Consider the following 27235-nt stretch of genomic DNA (forward strand, 5'->3'; position numbering starts at 1 on the left):
GAAGCAGAATCAAGTAGTCATACCCTCATTGGTCCACTCAATGACAGTCTCGTAAAGCTCTTTCACCAACCGACGCTGAATCTCTTCTCTCGTCTCGGTCTAACGTTGAGATAGACACAAATCACGTCAGCGTATTACCGACATCGTGAGGAGGAGCTATACTCACCTCCGAGTCTGGAACAGGTCGGACAAAAACGTATCTTCGACTCATCAAAATCTCTCCCATTGGCGCAACACGATGGAACGCATCTTTCCCGCCGGAGAAGAAACCTCCTGCTTCAGATACGATGATCGCCCCGGCCTGTACAACATGTGTGTTCAGCTGAGTATCAGAGACGAGATGTAATTATTTACTCACACAAACGTCCCATGGCTGACACCCAGCGTACCAATACATATCCAATTGACCTGAGACTAACGCAGCGATAGTACAAACACTACTTCCAAGAGCTGTTGCCCGTGTCAGCTTTGACTCAGAGTGATTTATGAAAAGTTCGAAGCTTACTTCGAAGAGCATGTACCATTCTCCCTCCTTCGATACCTTTGGAAGGATCTCCCGCTAGTCTGAAGAGCGATTCCGTCTTCTTTTCCATACACTGTCGAGATCGATCACCTCCCCCTGGACATGTTGCAGTCAGCTGGTTTGAGATCGCAGTCTCTGTACAGCAGACTTACATTCCGTTCCGATCATGCATTTTGACAACTCGGTCAGAGGTTGAGGGATTCCTCCGGTCAGGGGAAGGGGAGTAGTCCTATTCAAGAACGCTCCACCCCCAAGTCGAGCAGAGAACTACAATCAAGTCAGCCCAGACTCGATGATAGCATGACTGAAACTTACAATCTGATTGAAGAAAGGCAAAGCCATAACCCCGACAACGGGTTTAGACATATGAGCCACACCTATTGAACAAGCTACAAAGGGGCTGAATGTCAGCCGTAGCGCGTTGGCAGTCGGACTTACTTGGAGTGTACGAAGCTACCAGTCAGCTATGTTTGCATCTCCCCGACTCACTTCATCGTTCCCTACACGTCAGCGTGATATGGCTTTACGTCCACTCACATCAATCGGGTCGACAATCCAGGTATATTCGTCAGTGAGTGGTTGTCGATCGCCTGCTGCATGAGATTCTTCTCCGATACTGATACATCAGCTCAGGAAGCCATATGAATGACTTACAATTTGTGCGAAGGGTATTTCTCCGCTATAGCCGCTTTGATCATATCCTCTACTGCCTGGTCGGTTTCGGTGACCAGCTAAGTGAGAGCTTACTTAGCATGATATTGTATTGGAGCCAACTGCAAGCTCACATCGACAGAATTCATCTTTGCCGCTGCATCACTGTTACTGGTCCATCTCGCTGCTGACCCTTTCAGGATCATGTCGGTAGCCTGGGGTATTGACAATAAGCTAGGTGACCAGCCGTAAGAAGCGAACCACTGACCTTTTCGGCAAGCTCGTAGGCGAACTCGAGAATTGTTTTGTACTCGTCTTCCATGTTAGCACGTAGAGATAAATGATGCTGTGAGGGAGACTAGAGTAGAGAGGGAACGTTTGAAGGGTTATACATATAGCGGTGGGATGTGCGCATAAACGCAGATTTGGAAGCAACACAAAGGATTCAACCAGGGATGATGGATGGACTCCCTCCACACTTTAACCACGGTTACCCCCAAGTTGAAATAACTCAACACCACGTGCATGTCACATGTATCACACTCGGAAATATATCCGGTTGAATAGAAGTGGCATCTTTTTCCCATACTTGTACATACCTTTGATCTTTTCGACTTTTTACGTTTACGAGGTGTGGTCCACTCTTCAGATAATCTTGATATTTTGCCTTTCGATCCTTGTTGATACCCAAAAACAATCCACCCAGATTGACCTCCCCTCTTCGTCAAAATGATGCGAAACGCCATTCAAAGTCGACTCTCCTCCGCTCTCAGAACTACCGAAGTTCGAGGTGAGTCCATCTCGTATCCCTCTTCTTGTCCAGAGTAGATCGAATTAACCGATCTGTTTTTGCTTTTCATGATTGTTCGTTCATAGCTGCCGTTCGACCTTTGGCTGGACCATCGGTACCTCTCGCTCGAAACCTCGTTACCAAGCCTCTTCCCGCTCCCCGATTCAGAGCTGTAGCTCAATGTCCTAGGAGATTACCTACTAGAGGGTACGCCGCTGAGGCAGGTGGGAAATTCAGCCGAAAGAAGCCTCATTTCAAGTGAGTTGTCTGCCCCCCTCTCGGTCAGCTCGGATCGTCGCTGATAGTCCGCTGAATAGCATCGGTACCATCGGAGTGAGTATATATAGCTGTAGAAACTGGAACGAAGCAGGATAATTCCGCTGATACGTTAAGATAGCACGTCGATCACGGTAAAACCACCTTGACCGCCGCCATCACCAAATATTTGGCAGAGCAGGGAGGTGGAAAGTTCATGGATTACTCTCAGATCGATAAAGCCCCAGAGGAAAAGGCTCGAGGTATTACCATCTCGACAGCCGTGAGTGAATGACATCCAGGAGGCGTACGACATATACTGATTTACCATACCACAGCACGTCGAGTACGAAACACCTAACCGACATTACGCCCACATTGATTGTCCCGGTCACGCCGATTGTACGTTGACCGCATTCTTGTCTGACTGGATTCCGCTGAGAAGAATCTCGTAGACATCAAGAACATGATTACCGGTGCCGCTCAGTTGGACGGAGCTATCATCGTCGTATCAGCCACAGATGGACAGATGCCTCAGACCAGAGAACACTTGTTGCTCGCCCGACAGGTCGGTATCAAGCGATTGGTGGTATTCATCAACAAGGTCGACCAAGTTGATGATCCCGAAATGCTCGAGTTGGTAGAGATGGAAATGAGAGAGTTGCTCTCGGAATTCGGATTCGAGGGTGAAGAGACCCCCATCGTCATGGGTACTGCTTTGGCTGCTTTGGAGGGTAAGGATCCTGAGAGAGGAGCCAACAAGATCAAGGAGTTGATGGAGAAGGCGGATGAATGGTTGGAACTTCCTGTTCGTGAGTTATTTCTGTCATTTTGAGAAAGGCACAGTCAGACTGATCGAGTGGTCTGTTTAGGTGACCTCGACAAACCCTTCTTGATGTATGTCGAGGATGTGTTCTCCATCTCTGGTCGAGGTACCGTCGTTACTGGAAAAGTAGAACGAGGTGTCATAACCAAGGGTTCGGAAGTTGAGATTGTCGGTATGGGTGCTCCTCTCAAGACTACCCTTACTGGTATAGGTGAGTCAGCTCAAATCCTTGTGGTAAACGACGCAGGGCCAAGCTGACAATGTGCGTAGAAATGTTCCACAAGGAACTCGAGCGAGGTGAGGCTGGTGATAACATGGGAGCTCTCTTGCGAGGTGTCAAGAGAGAGCAAGTTAGAAGGGGTCAGGTCTTAGTTCAACCTGGATCTATCAAATCAGTCAAGAAGTTCAAGGCTCAGCTTTATGTAAGGCACCACAACCTCACAGTCCCATTGGAAACATACTAATGTGGAATAATCTCCTCAGATTCTTACCAAAGAGGAAGGTGGTCGATACACCCCATTCATGGCCAACTACCGACCACAACTCTTCATCCGAACCACCGATGTCACCGTCTCCCTCACTTTCCCAGACGGTACTGAAGGCGCTCACGAGAAGTTGGTCATGCCAGGAGACAACGTGGAGATGATCGGTGACTTGGTACATGATATCGCTCTTGAACCCGGATCAAGATTCACATTGCGAGAAGGTGGAAAGACAATCGGTACCGGTATCGTCAACGAAATTTACGAGTAAACACACAAATCCTATTTCTTACTAGAACGGATATATGATTTTGATTTGAACCCCTTATATTGTTAGCATTGTTGATGTGATTCATGCATACACACCCTACTCAAATTGCATCTTTCAAACTACTCAGATTCATTCGCCTTTCTTCCCATTTCTTCTTTTCTGTGTCTAACCTCTCTGACCACTTTGCTATACTCTTATCGCTGATCATACCTGCTAACTTCCTTGAGATCTCTTCCACCTCTGATAACGCCTCTTCGATCTCTGATTCGTCCTGTTCCGGGTGCATTGATGAGACTGCGTTGTCGTACGCGTCTACAAAGTCCGTTGATATTTTCAGTATTGGACGGTAGTTGTCTTGAGGTAGTTGATCGATGAATTTGGGGATAGTGGAATGGAGGATTTGGTGCAGGGCGAGTAGGGGTTTTGCCTATGAACGTGTGAAATGAATCAGCTTGGATTCGATCATTCTCGAACCTAGAACATGGCAGTCCATAATACACATGATGATGATAGATACTCACCGCTTCAGCCCTCTTCTTCTCTTCCTCTGTCAATTCCTCACCACCCAAATCCAGCTCGTCCCACCCATCCTCATCCTGGTCTTCCGGACTACTCTCCAAAATCTCCTTGAACTCCATCCACGCATCTTTAACAGTCCCCTGATGACCCTTCCATCTCCTCTTCACCGCTCCAAGCTCATCTTTCGACAGCTCGCTCAAAAGATTATCAATAGATTCCCATACTATCCCCGTAGAACTCAGATAATCCCCCTGAGTCTCTAAAGTCTGTATATGTTTATTGATCTCCTCTATTATCCTGCTCAATCCGTCTTTCCATTCCTCAGCTAGTAGTTCCGTTGATGGAGTAGAAGCCAGCAGAACACACGAAATGAGTTTCCCAACATATTCAGAGACCTTGTCGAGCTGTTGGATCGCCGCGTCAATTGTTATGGGAGGGTTGAATGATAGACCCAATGCTGTGATGGATTGACGAAGTTGGGCGAGGAGTTGGCCGACGACATCGCCTAGTGGTGGAGGAATAGATGAGGAAGAGGAGGGACTAGGGGTGGAAGAGAGTGCTTTGAGGGATGTGAGGATGGTCTTTTGGCATTCTTTGAGGGCTTTCTGTAATTTTGGGTCTGGGAATTATGGAACGGGGCAGGTTCAGCGTTGGGGCTCTTTGATGGGCTAGGATACGGACTGACCTGTCATTTTGATATCTGTTCTTTTTGGCTGTCCTCTTCTCTCCTCTTCACCTAGTCTGGTCGATTTATATGACTCGGTGATTGGATTTCGAGGTAGCTAGCAATGGTGAAGAAGTGCGATTTACAGTAGATTTCGACAGAGAGAAACCATCTTTCTGAAATTTCAGAGATTCAATATTGCATCCCTAGTTGACATATTACGTAAGTTAGAGCATCTGAATTCGATCGACGCGACTTACTGTCAACATTGAATACCAACATGTTAACACCGTCATCTTTCATCTTTTTCACCTTGTTCCTTTTCACTACCTTTACCATCATCATAAGCCATAACCTCCCATTCATCCTCGTAGAGCACCTCACATGCTCGTAAGGTAGCAAGCTGTCCGACATGCCTCTCATCACAGAGGATTTTCAATTCACCCCTCTCCCTTCTTCCTCGACTCATCACCTCCAACCACCCTCTCAAACCCCCTCGCGCCCATCATCACCTAATCAAGGGAACGACGCCATACCCGACTCTTTCCTCTCTGCAGACGTCGGCGATCTGCTCAGTGGACTGGGCGCAGATGATCTAGATGATTTTGGAGATATCGACGATGAGGATATCGGCAATGATAGATCATTCGAGGAAGCTCACCCCACTAGACCATTCGAGGATGGATTTGGAGGAGGAAGTGAACATGTAGAAATACCAAAGATGGTTGGATTTGCTACGGCTGGAGGCAAAAAGTTGAAATCACCTAGTAAGGAAGCTATAGCTAAAGCCAGGCAGATGTGGGCAGGAGAGGAAGAGGAGAACTTCGAAGACGGCAATAAACCAGCTAAGAAACCTAGATTGAGCGATCCAGAGGAATATCAACCTCTCTTCGATGAACCTCCTATAGAGTTCCCTGTTAATCACATAGGGTTCAAGACTGGTAAAGGGAAGGATATGGCTCCACCTCGTGCAGAATCATTACAACGCGCATCAAAGCTGTTTAACGAGATTGATCAAGCGTTGGAAGAAGAACCTTCCTCTTCAATGCCTTCCTCATCGTTTCAACATTCCACTTCCGTCCCTAAATTGGGGAATTCTTCTTCTCGCCCAACTCATATCAAACCCCTCGCACCGCCCTCGCTCCAATCGATGCAACGTGCAGCTCAACTGTTCGAAGATATTAATCAAGAGGACCATCATCAACCTTCAACCATCACTTCCCGTCCACCTCTACCGCAGACGTCAGGGTTTACCCTCGCATCGGGTAGCGCAGCACCACGTCTCAGTGAGGCAGCTATGGCGAAAGCTATGAGCATTCTCGATGGCGATGACACTCCTTCCAGATCTTCCTTCCAATCTCCATCTGCCTTTCGTTCAGCGACAACTACAGTACCTCTCAATCACCCTGTTTTTCCTCGATTCGAAAGAAGCAACGAAGAAGAAGAAAATCAACCGCAAATCCCATCTTCCAGCTTCAAGTCAGCCTCTGGTAAGGATGCGGCGCCACTCAGCAACGCAAGTAGAGCCACCGTAGCTCATCTTTTCAACGATCTCGACACAAATATGGCTACGCCTATTCGACCTAGACCTCAAGCTCCAGCTCAACCACCTGTGAGAGGCAATTCACCCATCTCCACGCCATTCATGCGTCAACGTTCGACTCAATCTTTCGCGCAACCTGCGACCCCATTGCGAACCCCCGTTGGCAATTCATCTGCTTCTTTACCCTCGAACAAGAGACCTATCCAAATTAAGACTCCCTCTGGACCTATCAGAAGGATCGGACTCGGCTCATCGACGCCGTCTCAACGTCAGTTCAAGAGAGGTTTCTCCACTCCGTTCAAGACTACTTCCGGTTCAACGCCATTCACGCCCGCAACCGTACAAGACCCCGGACCATCTACACAACGACAAATCAATTATTATCGTTCAGTGTTTGACCTGGAACGTGAGTCTGCCTTCCTTCGCCTATCGTATTAATGATATGAATGCTTACTCTGCACCTTGTAGCGCCTCCACAAAGGCAAGATTACAAATCTGCTTTTCTTCATCCTCAGTACTACAGTATCGACGAGTTGAGAGAGATGAACATGTGAGTTGCGCTGTGCCCAGACCGCTGTTAGCTGACGTTCGACTAGTCCCGATGATTTATCCGCTATCAACCTTGAAAATGCTTCGCGATATAGTTTCTTAGATGTAGATGACTCTTTCCTCGGCCATGAAGACGCCTTGCGTTCTTTACGAGCTGATGGGTGCAATTTTGCCAAAGCGAACTGGGTGGAAAATCACTGGTCGCAGATCTTGTGGAAGATAGCCGGGCAAGTCCAAGCGAGACCGGAGTTGTTCCAGGAGAAGTGGAATTGGAATGAAGTGATCAATCAGCTCAAGTACAGGTGAGGTCATGCTCTAAAAATTGGGTGTCATTAGGCTGATTGGATGACTTCCCAGGTACGAACGAGAATATGGTTCCGCCGAACGATCGACCATTAAGCGAATACAGGAACACGACTCATCACCTAGTTTACCTATGGTGCTTGTCATTTCTGGTATTCGCCAAGCTCAAGTAGAAGGCAAATCGAAATATTCGCTTGAGTTGACGGATGGGTGGTACCGGATTAAAACTCAGATTGATGAAAGTATCCAAAGAGCAGTAACGAAAGGTAGAGTCGCTGTAGGACGAAAGATTGCCATTTCAGGTGCCAAGGTATGTTTTGTCTTTTTGCTCGCTCAATCACCGTCAAGCTAATGATCAATCAACAGCTCGAATCTGGCAATGACGGTCAAGACGTTCTCGAGGCAATCAATAACTCCCATCTTATCATATCTGGAAACTCGTCGTCTTTGGCCAAATGGCATGTGAGATTAGGGAAGCAACCTCAGCCCTTTATCGCTTCCTTGTCGAGCCTTTCAGTGGATGGTGGTGTCATCACTCTGATGGACGTAGTTCTCGAGAAGATTTTCCCTATCGCTTTTACCAATAAGAATGAAGCGCCTTGGGGTGAGGAGGAGGAACAGGCTCGACAGCAAGAGTGGATGGTGAGTTGGATGACTTTCCTGTCTAGGTCTCAATTGCGACATCGCCTTGCGGTCCCTTTGTATCCTCTCTCGATTCGCGATTCCCACTATCCCCGCTGACAAACCAATAGAACCGATATGAAGGTGAAAGAACACGACTCGGTGAGAAGATGCGTAAAGAGATGGAGAAAATGGAAGATTTAGCGTCTTTACTCGCTCAATCAGCAGAAGAGAGCGATCCGGTTAGCCGTGAGTGTATTGCATTACAATTGTGTTCGAAACCTTTCTTATACCGCTGCTCACAGGTGAACCCCCCGACTCCCTTGAGTACGACTACGATACTTTGCTCGAGGCCAAGGATGCTATGAGTTGCTTGAGATCCATGTCAACCTATCAGATTGTTCATCTGGCCAGCTACGCCAATATGCGCATCGGGCAGGAAATGCAAGATATACAGGTCGAGATGGAAGCGGAGTTGGCTGTGAGTTGAATTATTATCGTGTTGTTACATCATGATGGAAGGCTTATTCATATCATCCAGACGCTTTGTCCCAAACGGGATGTTCGCGATTTTAGGATGATCCGGCTTGTGGATGCTCAAATTGGTGATCGAGATTCATTCAGAGTAGGAATGTTGAATGTATGGGATGTAAAGGCGTTAGGAGAAGGAGTCCTGCAAGAGGGGAAGAGGTATCTGGTGAGTTTAAACTAGTTGGCCGAAGTAGCGGAAGAGAAAACTGAAGCTGAAGTGATATGTTCGGTCAGATCTCCAACATCGTCCCTGGTAAAGGAGGTGATTGGAATATTCATAGAAGCAGATCAGACCGAGCGGAAGTTTACCTCCATACGAGACGAGATACTCGATGGCAACCTGTAGAGTAATCTCAAAGCATCAATGTAGCATAATTACAAATCATCAGTACCATGACAATTCATCAATTTCAACAATGTTGTAGGTTCGTTCAGTACCATATATCATGCATGAATATTATCATATTTATCCTGATAGGCTGAATACTGATAGATCTTATCTGTACTCTTCTGGTTGATCAAGCTGCTGACATGACCTGTAAAAAGATATATTCAGCGTTGGACTGATCCCTCTGACGCTCCAGTATAGGTAGGACTCGGTGCTCACCATTTTACCACCACCGTCAATCAGTATATCAGCCCCGTTGATATGTGCCCCAGCGGGAGAAGCGAGCATGAGGGCTACACCCGCGATCTCCTCCCATGTACCTTCTCGACTAAAGTCACACAGTATACAGCCCATCAGCACATTGCTAAGCCGTAGAACCAAGTCGCTCACCCTGATGGAAAGGTTTTGACCACTTGTTCGACGACAGGCGGGACGGGCGTTTCGGCATCGCTTGATCCAGTTGTCATTTGCGATTTGAACAGACCTGTGATGATTTGTCAGTGTCCAGCTCTCCCTTTGGGGACCGGAAACTCACCTGGAGAAAGCGAGTTGACCCGAATCTTGAAAGGGATGAAGTTGGCAGCCATCAATTTGGTGAGGTGTAGCTCTGCGAATTTGGTTTTATAAGCAGTAGGTCAAAGGTATCCTGGACAACGCCTTCTCTCCGGAGTTGGGAACAGGCTATACAGGGTTACTCACCAGCTGCTTTGGCACTGGCATAAGCCGGGTGGGCTATCAACCTGCTCCATAGGTCATCAGCATAGCTCGTCTACCCAAGCTTGCACCATACGATCGAAACGTTAGCTCACCGCTCGACACCCACACCAGCCAGAGAGGTAATATTGGAAATGACCGGATCATTCGATTTTTGGAATAGTGGAATTAACTTGACGGAGAGGAGCCATGGTGAGGACATGTAGTAGGTTGCCATGTCAAGAAAATCGGATCTGAGACGTATAGAAACCATCAACAATGATTTCACACAGTCTGCCACGTTGTCTTTCTGGCACCAACTCAAAACGTACTTCTCGATAGACCAAAGCTTCTTCTCCAATCCGATTGGATCGTTCTTTCCAAATGCAATTAAACCCAATCAGCGACTTGAACCTTCCTTGAGAAGGCTTTGATACGTTTCTGCTCACTGTATCCGCTTGGACCCTGTACATAGCACCCACACCGGCACTGTTCACGAGATAGTCGACCTAGCCCATACAAATCGTTTTCAGCACGTTTCCCATCTAGCCATCCGAGCTGACTGGGAGTTTTGGGAAGGTGAAACACCCATTCACCTTTTCGGTCAGATCCTTGAGCTTCTCATAGACTTGCTCAATCCCCTTCTTGGTAGCTATATCACCTTCAACAGCCATCACCTGACCTCCATTCTTAATAGCATACTCGTTGATCGCTTTGGCTGTGCTTTCCAGTATATCGGGACGTCTACCGATGATGAAGACCTTGGATCATCGTTCACTAACGTGTCAGCAGGTTTCTGGCAATTGCTGGACGTGAAATGAAGATCCTATATTGTACACACCTTGGCTCCATTCACTGCTAAGCCTGTGGTGATGGCTCTTCCGATACCTGAAGATCACTCCGCTATATTAGTTCTTTCTTCGCTGTGTCCGACTAACAGTCAGGAAAGACTTACCGGTACCTCCCCCAGTGACTACTGCCACCTTCACAATAGGAAATACAGTAGATGTTATTTGAGCATTCTCGCGCGGCTAATGTCTATCTCGTACTTACCTTGCCTTTGACCGAAAAGAGATTAACAGCTTCGAAAGATGCGAGCGACATTGTTCAAGTTCCCAGGTGATCTGTTCCGTGCATGCATGTCGACAATTCATCTATACTCATATACCTCAACCTGACATATGTATGTGATAGTTATTTCAGGCTTGAGATCGCGTTAGAATGCATATGGACGATGCCCGATGATGCCCTTCGGGCATATATCGTATCCTGATTATTCAGCTTTCACAAGGTTCTCGGTGTTCTCAGTGTTCTCAGTGTTCTCAGTGTTCTCAGTGTTCTCAGTGTTCTCAGTGTTCTCAGTGTTCCCAGTGATCCCTGTGTTCTCGGTGTGATCAGCACTAATATGATGACACTAGATCGATAAAACTAGTATGATGGCGCTGACTAGATGTTTGTTGAGCGGTAAGATCGGAGATTGTCCGTGGATTTGTTCTGCAAAGTCGATTTACATGATATTTCATCAACACGTGATCTCAAGGGACATGCAGACACGATAATCAAATACACCTCCGCTTCTCCGAATGATTGGCAAGATCATTCCATGAAACCTTCTCTGTATTCCGTCTGAAACCTTATTGGACGTCTTTGGCAGATGTGAACTGAGCGAGGGTTTCCGAGTGAATCAGCCCCTGGATTACCGAGTGAGATGCAGGACTAGCGAGTATGAAACAATATACACTTACAAGCCTCCAGCCTCCATCAATGATGATATTGGCACCGTTCGTGTAACCTCCAGCGGGGGATATCAACATCAACGCAGCACCTGCGACTTCCTCCCAGTGGCCTTCTCGGCTGCATGTCATATCATGTATCAGCTGGTGTGACCTTACAACCCCATCATGATCACGCAAGGGAGAAGACTGCCCTTTGGGAATGTTCTTGAGTTGGTTCTGTTGGACAGACCAGAGTGGGGCATCTCGCTCGGTCGTACCGGTAGTGAGTTGAGATTTGAATATTCCTTCATGACCAATTCAGGATCAGTACATAATTATTTGCACAAGGGAAGCCAGGATATTAGGGGTTTACCGGGAGCAATAGAGTTGACACGGATGTTGAAAGGTGAAAGGCCAGCTGCCATGAGTTGGGTAAGGTGGGTTTCTGCAAGGATTCATCCCCCCGTCAACCTTCGTTCAGAGTGAAGTAGTCGAATATGTAATGAAACATACCAGCGGCTTTGGATTGAGCATACGCAAACTCGCAGCAAGCTCTACAATACCGATACTGTATCAGCTTTACCCCAAATTAGAAAGCCTACTCACCTGTTCAAGAAGTGAGAAGCAAGAGAGGTGATGTTGGTCACGCAGGCGTCGTTGGATTTTTGGAGAAGTGGGATACATTTGACTGCGAGGAGGTATGGACCTGAGACGTGTATGACGGTCATGTTGGCGAAGTCGACGCTGAATCGAACGACCAATTCATCAGCTGATAGACTCGTATGGGAAGCGTAATCACTTACTCTTCGATGGACCAGAGCATCTTTTCTAATTTTACAGGATCGTTCTGATCACCATCAGCAGCAACAACTATCAGCAATAATATCGACAGCCAGTGAAGAAAGCAACACGTGCAAGATCATCCGACCAGATTCTCCAACTAGCCGAGAAACCAGCATTGTTGACGAGACAGTCAAGCTATCCGGTAACATAATGAGCGAATAATCCACCATCTCAGAACTGTCAATCATGGTCAGCTCACCTTATCAGTGAGCTTAGACACCTTCTCATAGACCTCTACCACTCCCTCTTTGGTAGCTACGTTACCTTCGACAGGGATACATTCACCGCCTGATTGAGCTTCTTGAGCAGCTGTGTTGAGCTCTTTGGCGGTTTCCTCGATTACGTTGAATCTTCTTCCGATAATGAACACCTATCAATATGGCATGAGCCCGAGATGATAATACTATCTTTTCCGAATGCAGACACTCACCTTGGCTCCATTCACGGTGAGCGCAGTGGCGATTGCTCTACCAATACCTGTCATTTGAAATTAGTCATGTCCTAATTGCGATGAGCAAACGTACCGGTACCGCCGCCAGTCACGATGACGACCTGCAAGATACGAAATTCAGCACATCATAGGCATCGTGCCATAGAGGTAGACCGGTAGCTCACCTTGCCCTTGACTCCAAAGAGATTGTTGAGACTGAAAGATTGGAGAGACATCTGGGATCAATTACAGTATGCTGTGCAAGTATGGGAGAGCAAACGCCTTGAGAAGGATTATGGGAGATATGACATAAGAGCGGGGTGATACATGTTGCATGGCATTCTTATAGTCAAGGGCATCCATCCGTAGGTGCCCTCAGATCGATATTACCAGACTGAGCATGCTGGAGATCAGTGCAGAACGAGCAAGTTGATCTAAACTCAAATTTCCCTTGATTGGATCAGATCAGATCTGCGTAGTCAAGGACAAACCATCGCCATCAAGGGCGCAGGTGATATCACTAAGATAGTGGGCGCACTGATGGTGGCGTTGCGATGATCCGTTGAAAACCTCATGGGCGATTCATGGTGTTCTGAACCTAGCAACAGGTGATGTCAGTATCTTGGTAAGCAATTTTGATTTGAAAGTTGAGCTTCGTTAGCTTGCAGGTGGACGATCAGATCGTCGAGCGGAGATTGTGTGAGTAGTGTATGTGATGTAAAGGAGGGTGGGTGTGAAGTGGCTGACTAGCCGTTCCGAGGAGATAAGAGCGTGCCAGTCCATAAGTCTACAGTTATTCGCTCGGAGCTAAATCCAACGGCCTCCATAGCACATGTGTGTAGTATCTCTGTCATTCATTTCCTGAATGGTATTGTGTGAGGAAGTTACCATTGGTCGCCCCAACGATATTAATGGGGTTCGAGGTCGTCCTCACCTGCTGTGCTTCTCGGCTACTTCATCGCGACTTCCACTATCAGAAAGCTCATACCTGCTAGTAAAAAACGGACAGCAACCATGACAACCATGATGATTACTTTGGCTGGCGGGGCGGGGCAGATTAGATGAGGGGATGATTTAATATTCCCCGTACAGTAGATCTCGTCTGTTGAAGGGAATTTGATCCCGTCGTCACAATCTCGTTGTCCTTTACTCTTCCACTTTACGAGTTTATCCAGAAGTCCATGCTAAATTGTATATCGTTGCAACATCTTCATTCTCTGTCCATCCGTCTAACAATCAGTAGCAGCATGTCGACATCAGTACTTCCACCAACAGATGGTGCTGCCGGCCCTTCTACCGCCGCCAGTGGATTACCGCCTTTGGCAGATTTGGTACGGAGGAGTACGAAGAGAACGAGGGTTGTGTATGGTGTAGAGGGGGCTGCTATCGATGATGGATTGGCTAGAGCGTGAGTTGTGCTCGTCATCAGACTGACTCTCCGAGACGCCATGATCTTGAACACCGTTCAAATGTGGATGCTGACCGTTCCGCTGCCTTAGAAACAAGATCAAGCTCGCATCTAAGCTCGCGGCAGAGTACAAAGATGTCCAAACCCTTCCACCGATACTAGCAAGCCAACAAGGACCTTCGGGGCCTAAACGACCTGCTGGTGTCAGTGCCAATGGATCTTCTGCACCTGGGCCACAAGCAGGACAGAAGTTGATAGGTGGGCCAGAAGCTGCCGAGTCGTAAGTCGCCTGCTTCCTCACGAACTCCTGAATAGAGCTCATGCTTATTTTGATTGTAGATCTTCAAATGCCTCTACTCCCGCTGCTGAACCTAGATCATTGGTGAAATTCAGACATCAACAGGGATTCGCTGCTGAGGGTGGACAGGCTTCGTCGAAGCTGTCACAGGCTTTGATGAGAAAGAAGGAAGCTAGGGAGGTTAAGCCTGACTATCATCCGCAATGTGAGTCCCCCGTCCTTCGTTCAATCCATCGTCATACGGCATACATACACCCTGACCATACTGGCTTGCTGGGGTGAGTCTGTCTCGGTATATCTGCTGATGTCTGCTACGTTATATAGGGAAACTCACAAGAGTCATTTCGGGTCATATGGGCTGGGTAAGAGCTGTAGCCGTCGATCCAGGAAATCAATGGTTTGCCACTGGTGCAGGTGATCGAGTGGTCAAGGTGGGTTCGGCGTCTCTGCCTCGACCAGTCAGACTCAAAGACAAAGCTGATGTATGTTTTTTGTCGGTAGATCTGGGACTTGGCAAGTGGTGAATTGAAATTATCATTGACTGGTCATATATCTACGATCAGAGGATTGGCAGTATCGGATAGACATCCTTACTTGTTCTCTTGTGCTGAAGATAAGGTAAGCTAAATCGATCATACTCCTTGGCGATATATTGAGCTTATTTATGATCTCTTTCCTGGTAGATGGTGAAATGTTGGGATCTGGAAACGAATAAAGTGATTCGACATTACCATGGTCATTTCTCTGGTGTATACTCCTTATCGTGAGTTAGCAATTAATATTTGTGTCACCGCAAGGACAATGTAACTGACATTGTTGATAGTGTTCATCCTACTCTCGATGTACTTGTCACTGCTGGTCGAGATGCGAGTGTACGAGTGAGTAGGCCCTTCTTCCCCTTGTGGGGTGCAGCTAATGAGTGATGATCAGGTATGGGATATGAGAAGTCGAGCAAACATCTTCACCCTCACTGGACATACCAGTACTGTAGCAGACGTGAAGACTCAAGACTCTGACCCTCAGATCATATCCGGAAGTATGGATTCGACTGTTCGGTGGGTTTCATCTCCTTGATTGTCTGGGGTTCGGCACAAACTGTTGATATCTCGGTTTCTCGTCATAGACTATGGGATCTAGCAGCTGGTAAATGCATGACGACCCTCACGCACCACAAGAAATCCGTCCGAGCATTAGCCATTCACCCAACAGAATACTCCTTCGCATCTGCCAGTTCGGGTGGTAACAACATCAAGAAATGGAAATGCCCCGAAGGAACATTTGTACATAATTTCGTTGGTCATGAAGCTATCATCAACACGTTGAGTCTGAATACCGAAGGAGTCATGTTCTCTGGTGGTGAGTCCGATTCGTTTCCCTTACTGAACCTTCTATATCTGGGATGAGAGGTCAATGCTGATTGTCGCCTAATCTGATACCTAATAGCGGACAATGGTTCACTGACTCTGTGGGACTACAAAACGGGATTACCATTCCAACATCTCAAGGATATTCCTCAACCTGGTTCTTTGGATGCGGAAGCGGTGAGTTTACCCTTTAACCCCTTGGTTTCTCGGCTTTCAATTCAGAGTCGAGGGAGGATACTAATTTGGTCATTGAAACGATAGGGTGTGTTCTGCTCAACGTTCGATAAGACCGGTACGAGGTTGATCACGGGTGGTGCGGATAAGACTATCAAGGTGTACTCTGAGCAGGCGTAGATGGGTCATCCAGGATGAATATGAATGCATTGTATGATTAATTGATGGGGGTGGTTTCAGATATGATTTGGATTTGCCCTTGCGCTGAATCTGAACAGATGACGCTTTGATGGCTTGGTGAATGTTTGTTAGCAGCAAGGTTTACCCATATACCTAAGCTTCTAAACTTCAACAAATGATGCATAGTTCTAACCTTGATATATGAAACCCAAATATGTTCTCCGTTTCCTTCGCATGCTAATGCTCGAGCACACGCCTACACCGACAACTCAGCCTGTTTGACATCCTTCAACTGTTCTTGGTACTTCTCCAAAGCAGGCTTGACCCAATCCCTAACAAACCCATCAACCTGTTCCGGAGCCCTCCCCACAAAAGTATTAGGATCCAACAAATCATCGAGTTGTTTCCAGATAGGTTCAAAGTACTGGTCTTTCCTGATCCTGTCGATGAGGTCGTTCTCACCACCTTGCTCTTTAACTACCGATCCAGCCTGATGGGATAACACCCTAATCTTCTCGTGGCATTCTTGTCGGTCCCCTCCTGACTTGACTATCGCCATGATGACGTTCTCTGTAGCCATGAAGGGCAATTCTTGGGAGATTCTTCTGGCAATCACCTTGGGGTAGACTACGAGACCTTCTGAGATGTTTTGGAGGGTTGTCAGGAGGATGTCGGCTGTTAGGAAGGCTTCGGGGATGGTCACTCTTCGGTTGGCACTGCGGGGTACGTATGGAGGGTTAGTGAGGGTTCGTCTATTATATGAAGAGTGATGGGTGATGAGGTTTGGTTGATCGATATGCGATGTATGAGATGCACGGAAATCAGGGGATGAGTTGAGGTTTGAAACGGCACTACTCACCTGTCATCCAAGGTTCTTTCGAGCCATTGCACAGAGGAAGTCATCAAGGTGTTTTGGTAGATTGCCATGAGGTGTCGGGCGAGGGAACAAGCTCGTTCACATCGCATGGGGTTTCGCTAGGTTTGGCGTAGAGTATGTCAGCATGATTCTCACCAAGACCATGAGACCCAAAAGATGGTATTTGCGTATCGACAGATAGATGTATGAGAAGAGAGGAGAACCCACCTTGTAAGCCATGGCGGATGAACCAATTTGGTCTTTTTCGAAAGGCTCCTCAATCTCCTTCAAGTTTGCAAGGAGACGGACTAGCCGAGGAATGAGACATCAGCTTTCTCTCATTTAACAATGGTGACATAAATAAGCTTGACTCACTATCAGTAGCAATCTTATGAACAGTAGCACCAAAGCTCGACAAAGGCCCCAGAACATCCGCATCAATCTTCCTAGAATAAGTCTGTCCAGTGACAGGGTACGCATATGGGAACCCGAATAACTCTGTAACCCTCTTATCTAACGCCTCGACTTTATCGTGATCCCCGTTGAACAACGTCAAGAAGGAAGCCTGAGTACCGGTCGTTCCTTTTACACCTCTGAATCCGAGATCGTTCCTTGCTCGTTCTAGATTTCTTAGATCCCATAAGAGCTCTTGAATCCAGAGGGTCGCTCTTTTACCCACTGTGGTGAGTTGGGCGGGTTGGAAGTGCGTGAATCCTAGGGTTGGGAGATCACGGTATTTCTCGGCGAATGAGGAGAATCGGGAGATGACGACGGCGAGTTTGGGAAGGAGAATGTCGAGCCCTTCTCGAAGGAAGATTAGGTCGGCGTTACTGTGTTGAGTATTAGTTAGGGTTGTCACAACGGGGAGATGGTTTAAGAGTAGACTTACTCAGTAACGTAACATGAAGTAGCACCCAAGCTATATCTTTTGTCAGCTAATATTCTGCCTCTTTCCCAAGGTAGAGCTCACTGGATGATACCCGCAGCCTCGGGAGCGACAGTACCGAAAGTATGAACGTGAGCCATGACATCGTCTATCAATCTTATCAGTCAGCTGTCAACTACGATAGACTTAATCTAGCTGTACTCACGTCGTCTCTTCTTCTCCTCCTCGGCAGCGACCTTCATCTGAGCTTCGTCAAGGTCCAAGTTGGCTTTCATTTGCTCGATAGCTTTGTCAGAGATGGCAAGACCGAGTTCCTATAATACCAGCCGTCTATTAGCTATGTCAATAGGCGCAATACCGAAAATCTAGCTAACCTTCTCAGCGATAGCCAAGTTGAGCCATAGCTTTCTCCAGGTACCGAATCTGGTCTGTTTCCAATGATCAGCTGGGTTCCCCGTCGTAGTGGAGACTTAACTTACACCTGACGAGAAGAGCTTGGACATCTCCTTGGATGCATATCGGCTGTGTTCGTTCAATGTCAGTTATGAGAGATATGCATATGAGGGACATTGGCTCACGAGGAGAGGGGAGTTTGATAGCTGTCCATATTGAGCTGATTGATCTATGCTTATTTGACTGGTGTAATAACACGCAAACATCATCAACATTTCTAACTTTTTTTCTTCCTCCATCGTCCCTTGAGAAGGCAGATCTCACTCGCAAGGGTAATCGGAAGCGCCGGAAGGGTGATAAGGATAGCATGACGTGGAGTTGATTTCGAATGAGTTGAATATGTCCGATCGCGTGGTATTGGGTCAGGCCCATCTCGGCTCTTTGACCGGTTATACTGATTTGGGGATAGTTGATTTCGATTATTCATATGGGATTTTCGAATGTCACCGCCGGTTAATGGTGTTTATTTCGAATCTATGGAGTGACATGGGGACTCCGCTCATATAACATCCAACAAGAGTACACGCAATACACCATACCACACAATATACCATACATCCATTATCCCCGTTCGCATCCATTCATCACATCCTTTCTTCTTCCATCATCTTCTAGCTGCTTATCACTATACTACTATACCCTACATACACACAGTGAGTGACCGTTCAGCCCTTATCCCTTATCACACGTTCAGTGGTCATACCAATACTAACGTCCACTTCCATCAGCATATCTAGATAATCATCCAACATGGTCAAAGCTGTAGTCTGCGGTGCTGCCGGTGAGTAGATCGATCCTTACAGCACACACGTGTCCAACATCAAGACGATAAGCTTATTGTTTTATCACGACCAATAGGTGGTATCGGTCAACCTCTCTCCCTCCTCCTCAAGCTCAACCCTCTCATCACCGAGCTTGCCCTCTACGATGTAGTCAACGCTTTGGGTGTGAGTAGCAAATCCCCTCCTTGGCGCTATGATCTTATCCCCGATCTCCTAGATTTCCTTTTTTCTGCCTCCTTCTTACTTAGTCCCAGCATCTCTGTGATGAGGCGAATGTAACAAGCTGAATATGACGCGTAAACAGGTCGCTGCCGACTTATCCCACATTCCCACCCCAGCCCAAGTGACTGGCTACCTCCCACCTGATAACGGAGCTGAGAAGGCCCTCAAAGGTGCTGATATTGTCGTTATCCCTGCTGGTGTACCTAGAAAACCAGGTATGACACGTGATGATCTATTTGTACGTTCTTTCTCGTCTCTGGTGTGTGAGAAAGAAAGTACGGTAAACGCTGACTTATACAACCGGATTCATCATACTCTATAATAGAAAGTAAGTTTCATCACGCTAGCTTCAGGTAAATGATCAATCTTTGCAAACAGCTGACATTACATTACATTAGGTCAACGCTGGTATCTGTGCGACCCTCGCTCAAGCCATTGCCAACGCCGCTCCAAAGGCTTTCATCTTGGTCATTTCCAACCCTGTCAACTCGACTGTCCCAGTATTCGCTGAGACCCTCAAGAAGGCCGGTGTATTTGACCCTAAGAGGTAAGTGAACCTCTGATCTACCATGGCCCAGCACAGTCCTGTGCAAGCTGATGTATGGACTTGATAGACTCTTGGGTGTCTCCCACCTCGATGTGATCCGAGCTTCCACCTTCGTAGCTTCCGTCCTTGGTAAACCTACCGAGGCTCAAAAGTACACCATCCCAGTTGTTGGTGGTCACTCCGGTGCTACCATCTTGCCCTTGCTCTCTCAAACCAAACCTGCCATCGTGAGTTGCGCGATTTAGATAATGTCGATCAACTGGCACCTAACGTATGTACGTGTGTTTGTGTTTGTACAGCCTGATATCTTGGCCGACAAGGAGAAGAGAGACGCTTTGGTAAACCGAATTCAATTCGGTGGTGATGAAGTCGTCAAAGCTAAAGGTGAGCTAGCAAATCATTGAGAGCCTCAACATCCAGCTAACACTCTTTGAATAGACGGCGCTGGTTCTGCTACCCTCTCCATGGCTCAAGGTAAGCACGTCTTGACAGGGCAACTGGCAATAATCAAAGCTGACATAACCCCTCATAGCCGGTGCTGAGTTCGCCAATTTCGTCATCGACGCTGCGTTCGGTGGAAAGAAGGGCAAGGTAGTCCAATCTTACATCAACCTCGCTGCCGATGCTGGTGGTGAGGCTATCAAGAAGGAGATTGGGGCTGAATTGGATTATTTCTCTGTTAACATTGAGCTTGGAGTGAGTACACTACTATGTTAAATTCCACTTGCCTTATCGTATAGCACGATACCTTACAGGTGTTGTTGTCACAATTGTATACTGATCCGGACTTCGCCGTAGCCTAACGGTATCGAGAAGATCCTTCCTATCGGCCAACTCGACGATGTCGAGAAAGGTCTCCTCGAAGCTGCCGTCAAGGAACTCGGTCCATCCATTGACAAGGCGAGTGTTTGTTAGATGATCACAACTCTCCTCATTCCCTTCGCCCCGATTCTGCGCTACCTTTGGAAACAAAGCTGACAGATTGTCACTTGTAGGGTGCTGCCTTCCAACCTGCTCCTCCTAAGCTCTAAGCTGTGAGTTTCGAGTAGAGCACCAAAAACGGTCTGAGAGGTTCAAGTCGAGAATTCAGTAGAAGATAAATTAGTTCATACCATTCATGCCGATGCCTGTACAGAAGGAGAAGTAGAAGTAGAAGTGAAGTGATTCGTACGTCAAAAACCTAGGAAACAGAATCATGTATTATATTACGTGCGTAAGGTGATTCGGTGTACTACGGATAAGTTTGAACGTGAGATCATGAGAAAGTCTTACACGTATGAAACGCTTCCAGGTCCAGGGGGTTACTGACGTTTCAAAGTACAATGTACACATCGTTGTCTGATAAAGTAAACCGATCTGGCTTTCTGTTGTAAGAGTATCAAGTACTCGTTTCAGCCTCTTGTCGTATCAATCCAATAAAGGAGACGAAGAGATGCTGTATCCCGAGAATTCAGGAGTATGGCACCCTCGTCCTCGGAAGATGGTCAAAGAGCAAAGATGTGGATGTGGCACCTACCTACCCCCTTGGATTTAGAGCTAAACAGAGGTTTTGTTTTATTTTGATGGTACCTTACCTTGCGCTTTGACCTTGTTGCGAAACGTCACTTGAGGTAAGAGCAATAAAGCTTGGATCGTCATTTTATACACAGCGGGAATTGAATGGGGTGGGGAGATGAAGATCGAGGTGTCCTTGGAATCGAGATTGAGTGAGGGGTGGGATGGGTGGATATGCAGCGGGAAAATATAGGTGTGGACAGTATACTATACTATACAGTTTTAAGCATCTACATTACTCCTTCATTCACGGCGCTGTGTGTTGATATGCAGAGTTGACGAAGTATATGAGGTATTTCACAGATGATGCTTGTACCCAAACGTCGTACCTAATCTAAGAAACAGGGTGGGCGGCTAACGCATTGATCGACATGGCATTCCTGTGGATTGATCCGGACGGAGTATCTGTATCTAAGGATGTTCCTTGGCGAGAATCGCGAGTCAGAGCCAATGCAGATAGCAAGTACGCCATGAACATGGATGCATGCTATGTAGGTACCGCACACTTGCCCATGCCCATGCTGTGGCTGGTGTACAAACTTGGGATCGTTCCTACACTAAAGATGATCTACCCACCTGAGGCAGGCCGAAAGGACTCTTACATCTGTCATGCTCCGGAAATGGTAACAATCAAGCTTGAGATGGCGATGGTGATGACACGGATGATCATAGCTTTGCACTAATGAGTCGGGACCTATGCTGGTGTCGATGTATCAGGAACCAGGTGGATAGGGAGGGGACCCTATACTAACAGCAACAGTATGAAGGGTGAGCACAGATCATCGACCTTATACCCTTTTAGTGTGAAATGGAGTTTGGGTGTTTTGATGATTTGATGATTTGATGATTTGATGATTTGATGATTTGATGATTTGATGATTTGATGATTTGATGATTTGATGATTTGATGATTTGATGATTTGATGATTTGATGAGTTGGATCATTGCTCAATTATATCGTGTGTGTGTGTTGTGTATGCTATGATATGGCCTATCATATCTCGTGAGATTTTGTTATATCTATTTTGTGATTCTTATTTATACCTCTTCTTGTTCTTGTTCTCTTGATATATCATATATAACTTTCTTTCTTTTCTTTCCTTTTCTTGCCTCTCTCCTTCTTCTTGTACCTTCTGACGAAGCGTGATACACCACTCTCTCTCTCTCTCTTCCTTGCCTACTCCGACATCTGGTCGTCAAGTTTCGACCCATCCACTTTCTCATACCATAAACACACATAACGAACGATACGTTGAACGTATCTCAGCAACCTACCCAAAACAGCTCAACAAGATAAACAAGTTTCATCTCGACACAGTGAGTGAACTAAATTGCCTCACATGTCTGTACGTTATGAACGTCGTTCAACAGGATACAGTAGTACCTAGTAGCAAGTACCTTTCTTGTCAGTTCCAAAAGCAATAGCTGAATCATACGCACATGGCTTTTCTTTCTATCCCTTCCTGTCTTTTGGGATATGTTTGAAGTTGTAGCTATCATGTTCATCCCCTCTCCGTATATTCTGGACTTTCTATTCGGGTCTACGCTAGCTTATCGATCGTCGGTGTAAGAGATCCAAGCTAATGACGATGATATCCCAGAGATCCAGATACCCTCGGTCAGATAGCATTTCAAGTGAGATCCTGGAAATACAAAAGGATTGAAATCAAGCAATCGTAACTGCGAAACGATCTTCAATCCCCTTTACCCTTCACAGCACGTCCAGCACCAACACGACCTTGCATTGTCTCCTACGACAGGTTCTAGGAGACAATCCTTATTGTTCTTTCTTGTCCACCTACCATCCATCCCACTGCTAGGTTCCGCTCAGCTCAGCAAGGTCCCATTGAAGCAGGAATACAACGACCAAAGATGGCAGAATCAATCCCACCTTCACTCGAAGGATTCACTTACCCACCTTTACCTCATTCTTCCTCCTCTCCCCATGAGATCACCACTTCCCCTTCCGATGTGTTGCTCCAACACCATCAACACCTTCATCCTCAACAGTCTCTACCCACCGACTTCCAATTCGACGGCGATGTCTTGTCGAACTCTCCCGAACATCCCCAGGCTCAAGATGCCATCATGTCCACTACGACACCATGGATGACACCTATCGATGGTTTCTCGGGCGGGTCCAACACCCTCAATATCGATACTAGCCCTATCCAAAAAAGGATCGATGGTTTTGGTGAGTCAGCTCTCTATAAAGAGTTGTAGCATAAGCTGACGAGAGGTGGTCCATGCTTTCTTTCCTCTTGTTGTATGTGTGGCGAATCCGTGTGTGTACTGTAGAAACCTTGAACCAACCCAACCCCGATCCCTCATTCACCCCTTCGATGGAGTACGCTCCCATGCAACAACAATCATTTCAACCATCCCATGTACTTTCACATGCTTCATCATCATCCTCACTCGCTTCCATGTCATCACAACACACCGATTCGGCTCGATTGTTGGTTCAGACCTTCCCTACGGACATCACAAATGACTATCACATACCGATGGAACATTCCAGACAATCAAGTTACTCTTCCATGTCGATGTCAGCTCATATCCCGTCATTCGACGACAAGCTGTTCAGTAACGCCCCTCTTCCAGGTATGGATATGAGCGTGTACTCGATGCCACCCACTAATCTTCCCGAGTTAAACCACTACCACAATGCTGGTATACCTACTGGTGAGGTATTCAGACAACAGCCTCCTAGATTGGCTCTTCAGACCCAGAACTTGCAAGGTATGGGAATGGGTATGAACAATGGTATGGGAGTTGGTAAGATGACGAGAGAGAGAAGTTCCAGTAGAAGTACTCCGTACAATAGGTACAGGTCTGAGAGTGTTTCAGTGAAGTAAGCTCGCCTCCCCACGACAGAGTCAGGATATAAGCTGACGAGATCATTCAGATCCGAAGCGGATGATGAAATCGCCTCTATGCTCAGTGCTTCTACGAACTACAGCTCTGCACCTTGGTCCACTACTGCTATGCATCCTCTCAATGGCGGATTGAACAAGATAACTCTCCATCATCGAAGGTGAGCTAATCGAAGCACACCTCAATTCCGGTAATCGTTGGTGAGCGAAGCTAACCTCAGTCTTTGGGATAGGACCAGCTCAAATACTCCCTACAATACACCCATCAACCCTTCACCCATCCGACCAATGTTATCACGATCCAGACGAAGCACCGCGTTCATCTTAGCTAAACAAATGTCCCAACCTGATCTCCAATTCCAAAGTCAACTTACCGGTGTGGCACTCTCCGGATCTGCTCTCGAACGACAAGAAACAGTCAGAAAAGACTTGACCGAAAAGTCTAGCGAGATCAAGAGGATGACCAGCCAGACACAACAAGATAAAGCTAGGACGTTATGGGTCAGACGATGGTCAGCTATCCTGGTCAGAGCTTCGATACCATGAGCTGACTCAAAATTTTTCTTGACCAGGTTGATGTTGAGCTATACCCATGCTCCTGGACGAACCGTGCCTAGACAAGGCTTATACCACTCATACACCGTTTCTTGCGATGAGTATGGCCTGAAACCTATCAACTCTGCTTCTTTCGGTAAAGCTGTGAGAGCCGCTTTCCCGGGTATAAAGACTAGACGATTGGGTGTGAGAGGTAACAGGTGAGCCAAGTTACGCATGCAAGTGTATGAATCGAGCTGACCATTTGATCTCTCAGTAAATATCACTATGTATCGATTAGACCCGATATTCAGATCGAAGCTGAACGTCTAAACGAGTATGGCGATTCAAGCGGGTAAGCTGTATATATTCTGGACACTTTCCAGATCACAAGCTGACCTAGACTCGCAGTGCTTGGCATGTTGTCCCCGAAGATGGGTCCATGGACTTCAAATCCACTTCTCAAGATATCGACGAAGATATGGATGAGGAAGACCTAGAGGAGAGTGAGGAGGAGGAAGATCCCTTCTCTACTTCGTGAATGGCCCCGAACTCCGTCACAACCTACCAAAAACGACGCTGATTTCCTTATTTGAGAGTAGCAGTACACTGAAGAAATCGCCTTCATCGTATGATTTCCGAACATACACACGAGCTAATTCCGGTAATCGATCAAGAGCCACCTCGATCAACGACACATTCTCTGCTAGACCTCGATTCCTCAGAAGGCACACCACAGCAGCCTTAGGTGGCGGATTCAACCCACACCTGGAAGCAGAAGTGCCTAATCCTGTATTCAACCTTCCCGGTTTTCCTACAATTGCCGATGCTGGACATTTGGCCAATGAACAGTCCTTGCAAGATCTTTGGAACTCTTTCTGTCATCATCAGGAGATACTGGTAGGATGCATGAGAAGTATGCAATTTGATAGGTACGAGATTAACGTGAGTTGGTTTGGTTGGGATAATGGAAGCGACCGTTCTTCAGCTCACTCGCCCAATTGGTGTTCATCAGTGCCGAACTTTCTGGGCTGGCCTGTCACACCAAAGTTATCAGATCGCACTGCAACCTGCTGTATCAACGATGGTCTCAGATGCTATGGCGATTGCCTATGACGTGAGTGTGTTAGCTGGGTCATTAGCGGAATTGCCAGAAAAAGCTGATCTGTATTGGCGTGTTCACAGCACATGATCGGCATTCTCCTCAGCAAGCTCAGCGCCAATGTCAACATCACCATTCAGAATGGTCTTCGAGGTTTGGCGGACAATCTCGAGACAATTATGGAAGAATCGCTTTCGTCGTTCCACCGAGAATTCTCCGAAGCCAAAGTGGAACTCGCTGTACGAGCAGCTCACTTGTTCAGTAAGTCAGCTGTCACTTGTGAGACCCTGCCCACCATCATCAGCTGATGTACCTTTAACTTAGCTCGATTTCTCGACCTCAGACAAGTGACCTTTGCCCTCGGACCGATTCTTTCCGATGCTTCCCAGACAAGGGAAATGATCAAAGCTTGGAGTACGCTTGATATCCGATCGGTATCTGATCAATGTGCTTTGTCTTGCTCATGCGAACAAGATATCCTGGAACAAGTATTGGCAGATTTCGGTCAATGGCTTGCTGAAGGTGTTTTGGCGAACAACCAAGGAAGGGGAGTAGAGAGATTGAGTGAATGGATAGATAGAGTGTTGAAGCAGGTTATGGGTGTTCCTGGGATAACTTTGAGAGCGTGAGTGTCTTTATCATCTCCCAACAGGACCAATGAGTCAAGCTAACATAGAAACCTACTTAGTATCGTATGTCGAGTCGGGTTCATCACTTCCCAAGTCATGCGAGATTTCACCCTCAAATCCGAAAAGTCTTTTGGGCTGTTCCAATTGCTCAAAACCTTTATCGACGATTACGTCTCCATCACATCATTGAGACAAACGGCTCTATCCACCAAGTCTGTCGAATCCAACAATTCCAGCTCAGGGTCCATGCCGAATACCACAGGACATTCAGCTCGATCATCCGTCTCATCAATGAACGTATTCATACCTTCACCTTCATCCAACGATCTCAATAACTCATCATCGGACTTGTCGACCGCTGTTCCCTTCTCTACTGGTGGTCAGCTGAGACCCAACAATATGATGATGGACCAAGGTCAGTATCTCCCATTACCGATGGACGGGATGGACCAAGAAGGGAATTTGATCACTCCCAGACCTTTTGGGAATATCAATACGAGTAAAGATGATCAGTCGGAGAATGGTAGTGTAGGAGGTGAACCAAACTTGATGCCTTATTCATCTTGATCTTGGATATCTTGATTAATGGAAGATATCGCGATTGCTTTGGGTCCATGCGGATCATGTCTTTATGACTGGGAGATATCTTGGCAAGTAGTGGAGGGGAGAAAATTCAAAAATCAAATTACAGATATAACAAATTCTTTCGTTGGTTTTATGTGGACAATTGTGTACTTTGGGTTTTTCACGTTCTACTATATACATGTGTACAT

The 27235-nt window shown here is 46.8% G+C and overlaps 10 protein-coding genes across 10 annotated transcripts; 5 read left to right on the forward strand and 5 right to left on the reverse strand.

Annotated features, from left to right (window-relative positions):
* Window positions 1-9: 9 nt before the first annotated feature.
* Window positions 10-1496, reverse strand: I302_108999 (uncharacterized protein; the record flags this gene model as incomplete). Its single annotated transcript, XM_065870779.1, has 9 exons — window positions 10-99; window positions 167-301; window positions 359-450; window positions 506-619; window positions 676-790; window positions 839-923; window positions 1178-1254; window positions 1309-1389; window positions 1443-1496. 9 exons carry the CDS (start codon window positions 1494-1496, stop codon window positions 10-12), a joined length of 843 nt encoding a protein of 280 aa, XP_065726851.1.
* Window positions 1497-1903: 407 nt separating this feature from the next.
* On the forward strand, window positions 1904-3798 carry I302_109000 (translation elongation factor Tu; the record flags this gene model as incomplete). The annotated part of the gene is made up of 9 exons (XM_019194725.1): window positions 1904-1964; window positions 2051-2222; window positions 2282-2297; window positions 2362-2502; window positions 2558-2621; window positions 2675-3031; window positions 3092-3256; window positions 3316-3467; window positions 3529-3798. 9 exons carry the CDS (start codon window positions 1904-1906, stop codon window positions 3796-3798), a joined length of 1398 nt encoding a protein of 465 aa, XP_019043561.1.
* Window positions 3799-3898: 100 nt separating this feature from the next.
* I302_109001 (uncharacterized protein) lies at window positions 3899-5009 on the reverse strand (the record flags this gene model as incomplete). Its single annotated transcript, XM_019194726.1, has 3 exons — window positions 3899-4225; window positions 4320-4936; window positions 5003-5009. The coding sequence occupies 3 exons, from the start codon at window positions 5007-5009 to the stop codon at window positions 3899-3901; spliced, it is 951 nt and encodes a 316-aa protein (XP_019043562.1).
* A 384-nt stretch (window positions 5010-5393) lies between these two features.
* Window positions 5394-8879, forward strand: I302_109002 (uncharacterized protein; the record flags this gene model as incomplete). The annotated part of the gene is made up of 9 exons (XM_065870780.1): window positions 5394-6930; window positions 6993-7074; window positions 7121-7375; window positions 7431-7686; window positions 7743-8018; window positions 8129-8246; window positions 8303-8478; window positions 8539-8694; window positions 8763-8879. The coding sequence occupies 9 exons, from the start codon at window positions 5394-5396 to the stop codon at window positions 8877-8879; spliced, it is 2973 nt and encodes a 990-aa protein (XP_065726852.1).
* Window positions 8880-9046: 167 nt separating this feature from the next.
* On the reverse strand, window positions 9047-10713 carry I302_109003 (uncharacterized protein; the record flags this gene model as incomplete). Its single annotated transcript, XM_019194728.2, has 12 exons — window positions 9047-9064; window positions 9136-9244; window positions 9307-9400; window positions 9452-9523; window positions 9616-9656; window positions 9726-9863; window positions 9942-9985; window positions 10059-10118; window positions 10206-10370; window positions 10451-10497; window positions 10565-10592; window positions 10663-10713. The coding sequence occupies 12 exons, from the start codon at window positions 10711-10713 to the stop codon at window positions 9047-9049; spliced, it is 867 nt and encodes a 288-aa protein (XP_019043564.2).
* Window positions 10714-11243: 530 nt separating this feature from the next.
* I302_109004 (uncharacterized protein) lies at window positions 11244-12833 on the reverse strand (the record flags this gene model as incomplete). The annotated part of the gene is made up of 12 exons (XM_065870781.1): window positions 11244-11270; window positions 11355-11463; window positions 11536-11629; window positions 11698-11769; window positions 11838-11878; window positions 11931-12068; window positions 12128-12171; window positions 12240-12302; window positions 12367-12537; window positions 12598-12644; window positions 12692-12719; window positions 12783-12833. The coding sequence occupies 12 exons, from the start codon at window positions 12831-12833 to the stop codon at window positions 11244-11246; spliced, it is 885 nt and encodes a 294-aa protein (XP_065726853.1).
* Window positions 12834-13844: 1011 nt separating this feature from the next.
* Window positions 13845-16021, forward strand: I302_109005 (pre-mRNA-splicing factor PRP46; the record flags this gene model as incomplete). The annotated part of the gene is made up of 11 exons (XM_019194731.1): window positions 13845-14005; window positions 14097-14285; window positions 14345-14508; window positions 14628-14734; window positions 14805-14921; window positions 14987-15066; window positions 15127-15181; window positions 15234-15358; window positions 15427-15659; window positions 15747-15844; window positions 15929-16021. The coding sequence occupies 11 exons, from the start codon at window positions 13845-13847 to the stop codon at window positions 16019-16021; spliced, it is 1422 nt and encodes a 473-aa protein (XP_019043567.1).
* A 256-nt stretch (window positions 16022-16277) lies between these two features.
* On the reverse strand, window positions 16278-18370 carry I302_109006 (adenylosuccinate lyase; the record flags this gene model as incomplete). Its single annotated transcript, XM_019194732.1, has 10 exons — window positions 16278-16737; window positions 16881-16996; window positions 17106-17185; window positions 17253-17707; window positions 17767-17796; window positions 17848-17911; window positions 17969-18077; window positions 18138-18191; window positions 18243-18285; window positions 18342-18370. The coding sequence occupies 10 exons, from the start codon at window positions 18368-18370 to the stop codon at window positions 16278-16280; spliced, it is 1440 nt and encodes a 479-aa protein (XP_019043568.1).
* A 596-nt stretch (window positions 18371-18966) lies between these two features.
* I302_109007 (malate dehydrogenase, NAD-dependent) lies at window positions 18967-20798 on the forward strand (the record flags this gene model as incomplete). The annotated part of the gene is made up of 10 exons (XM_019194733.2): window positions 18967-18997; window positions 19075-19163; window positions 19303-19458; window positions 19619-19767; window positions 19835-19994; window positions 20067-20151; window positions 20206-20241; window positions 20300-20463; window positions 20566-20667; window positions 20763-20798. 10 exons carry the CDS (start codon window positions 18967-18969, stop codon window positions 20796-20798), a joined length of 1008 nt encoding a protein of 335 aa, XP_019043569.2.
* Window positions 20799-23193: 2395 nt separating this feature from the next.
* Window positions 23194-27029, forward strand: I302_109008 (uncharacterized protein; the record flags this gene model as incomplete). The annotated part of the gene is made up of 12 exons (XM_019194734.1): window positions 23194-23515; window positions 23620-24175; window positions 24230-24358; window positions 24431-24709; window positions 24770-24952; window positions 25009-25086; window positions 25143-25268; window positions 25334-25676; window positions 25747-25848; window positions 25917-26094; window positions 26158-26458; window positions 26522-27029. 12 exons carry the CDS (start codon window positions 23194-23196, stop codon window positions 27027-27029), a joined length of 3105 nt encoding a protein of 1034 aa, XP_019043570.1.
* Between the last annotated feature and the right edge of the window lie 206 nt (window positions 27030-27235).

Source organism: Kwoniella bestiolae, chromosome 8 (genome assembly GCF_000512585.2).
Source record: "Kwoniella bestiolae CBS 10118 chromosome 8, complete sequence".
NCBI lineage: Eukaryota > Fungi > Basidiomycota > Tremellomycetes > Tremellales > Cryptococcaceae > Kwoniella > Kwoniella bestiolae.